The 2,618-nt window shown below is 35.6% G+C and overlaps 1 protein-coding gene across 1 annotated transcript in view; it reads left to right on the top strand.

Moving 5' to 3' along the window:
• The first annotated feature begins 1,841 nt into the window (after positions 1 to 1,841).
• The window catches only part of LOC110026649 (zinc finger protein WIP2-like), a 3,132-nt gene continuing 2,355 nt past the window's right edge, over positions 1,842 to 2,618 (top strand). The window contains exon 1 of the mRNA XM_020727668.1: positions 1,842 to 2,585. Coding sequence (XP_020583327.1) covers positions 1,947 to 2,585 — 639 coding nt within the window. The 5' untranslated portion in view covers positions 1,842 to 1,946. The remainder of the gene's footprint in view (positions 2,586 to 2,618) is intronic.

Raw genomic sequence — 2,618 nt, forward strand, 5'->3', positions numbered from 1 at the left:
CTTTCTCTTCTCTAATCACAAATTTACTGAGGGGCTATTTGGAAATCATTTTAGAGCATGATTTAACATAAATTTTACCTAAATCTTGCCAGACGGTAAGTTTGGACAAAATAAAGCCAAGAATTTCTTTAATCTGGATTCCACGAATTTCGGATGTAAATCCCATTCGAGATTTAGTAAATCATGATTTAAGGAATTTTATAAATCCTAATAACTTAAAAAATATATTCGAGTATATATTCATCTCGTAACTATTTGTTTTGAATTTTTTGTTTGTTTATACCTTCTATAAATTTTACCATCCTAAGATCTCACCTTGGGCTTAATTGTATGGCAATACTTTTTGGATCTTCTTCAGTATTCTTAATTTCCTAGAAGTGCAAATGTTCTAATACTTCACTACCACCAAAAACACATATGACACCTAAATTTAAGATTTGTGAGAGATTTGAACACACATATTGCATAATAAGATTGATCTATTAATAATGAAAGTACAAATGATGTTGAAATTTTGTACCCCTGAATTTTGCAATGATATAATCAAGAACTGAGATATATGCAACATAAGATCAATTGTCTTTATCATCTCTAATTCTTTTCTAGCTTTTGTGGCTAGATTTAAGACTACAAATCTAACTTTCTTAACTTTCTTATATAATTGTTTCACCAAATATGACGAGATTGAAGCAACTGCACTTGAAGTTACACTATATAACATAGAGTGCACCTTCATTCTTCACTTTCATGCCAAACAACACACTTTTGTAAATTTTGACTGACCATAAATATCCCCTGAGAACTATATCATTTTCAGATTTGAAAACATAAATATATAATTTTCTTCTTGAGATTTGATACATGTTTGATTTTGATCAATGTCTCAACAATACCATCATTTACTGAATCCTAATATTCTTCTTGAGATTTGATACATGTTTGATTTTGATTAATTTTTGAATATATTTCAATAAGCACTTAATTATATGTTAATAGATCATATTTGCTAGCAATAAATAGCCCTAAGTTTTCATATTCCTCATATGAAATTTAATTTTTCATGTTCATTATAACATTTTATAATGTTTGGCCAACACCTAATGGCGTTCAGACTAAAGAGCACAAGCGGCCCAATCAGACCGTCGTCCAGACACAGTCACCACACAATATTTTCTCGATCCCTGATATGTAAGACAAAAGTTCTATAACATTCATTATACGAAATGTATATCATTTATTTTTTGAAATTTTGACTTGAAAAATAGTTGAAATGTAAGTTTGACTAATCTAATGCTAAGCTGGCCGAGTGTTTTCATTAAAAATTGCTTTTTGATTTTCATTCTTCCTTTTTAATTACTCCGAGATCATGATGTAGATGTAAATTACTTTCAAGTATTTTGATAGTTAGAATCTATTAAAGTTAGAAAATTAAAGTTCATAAATCAATGGTTTTTATGTCATACAATAAACTAAATTGATATGATTTATAAAAATAAAAAATATTTGATTTTATAAAAATAAAAAATCGTTTTTTAACAGGAATTTCTGTTTGGAATTTTATCCGTTAGGCACTGACTAAATTATAACCTTGTTCTTATTTATCTTTTTTCTCTCCTTTACTTTCCCATTCCCCTTTCTCAGCCATTCTCTCTCCCCCTCATTTCTCCCAACCCCCCACCCCATATAATTCTTGTTGTGACATTTTTTCCCCTCCCGTTTCTCATTAACTCTTTGCCTCTCTCTCTCTCTCTCTCTCTCTCTCTCTCTCTCTCTCTCTCTCTCTCTCTCTCTCTCTCTCTCTCTCTCTCTCTCTCTCTCTCTCTCTCTCTCTCTCTCTCTCTCTCTCTCTCTCTCTCTCTCGCTGAGACACACACACAATAAACGAAGAATCTATAATAGTCTTGAACCCTTGTTTTCTGCATCGCTTGAAGCTCACACAACCATCCATGGCAGACCCTTACTCCCATTTCTTCAAGAGACACTTCTCCTACTATCCTTTCTCCCCATCAAATCCTCCCCTCCCTCCCCCTCTCCCCCCTCAACCATCTTCATTTTCCCTCCCTTCCTACAGCTACTACACCAATTACAACCACAACTACAACACCTTCCTCCAAAACACAAACCTGAATCCCCCCCAATCTCCCCCTCTTTCCCCTCCCCTAAGAGAAGCCCTTCCCCTCCTCAACCAAAGCCCCCAAAACCACCAAGAAATCGAAGCCGAAGCAGAGTCAAAGAAGAAAAGAGCCACCTTTGAAGATGATGAGGATGAAGATGAGACCGAAGGTGCAGTTACAGTTGCCCTCCACATAGGCCTCCCGAGCCCCACAGCTGCTGATCTCATCTCCAGAATTTCTTCTGCAACTGTGGAGGAAGGCCACAATCATGAACAAGATGATGAGGATGGAAGCAGCAACATCAACATCCCACTTGGTTGCCCTACCATTGGCAAGCTCACCAAAGGCCAATACTGGATCCCAACCCCTTCGCAGATCCTCATTGGACCCACACAGTTCTCATGCCCAGTCTGCTGTAAAACCTTCAACAGATACAACAACATGCAGGTCACAATTCTCACACCTTCTTTCTTCTCACCCTAAACAAACTATATATATATACAT

Source organism: Phalaenopsis equestris, unplaced genomic scaffold (assembly GCF_001263595.1).
Source record: "Phalaenopsis equestris unplaced genomic scaffold, ASM126359v1 Scaffold000391, whole genome shotgun sequence".
Classification (NCBI taxonomy): domain Eukaryota; kingdom Viridiplantae; phylum Streptophyta; class Magnoliopsida; order Asparagales; family Orchidaceae; genus Phalaenopsis; species Phalaenopsis equestris.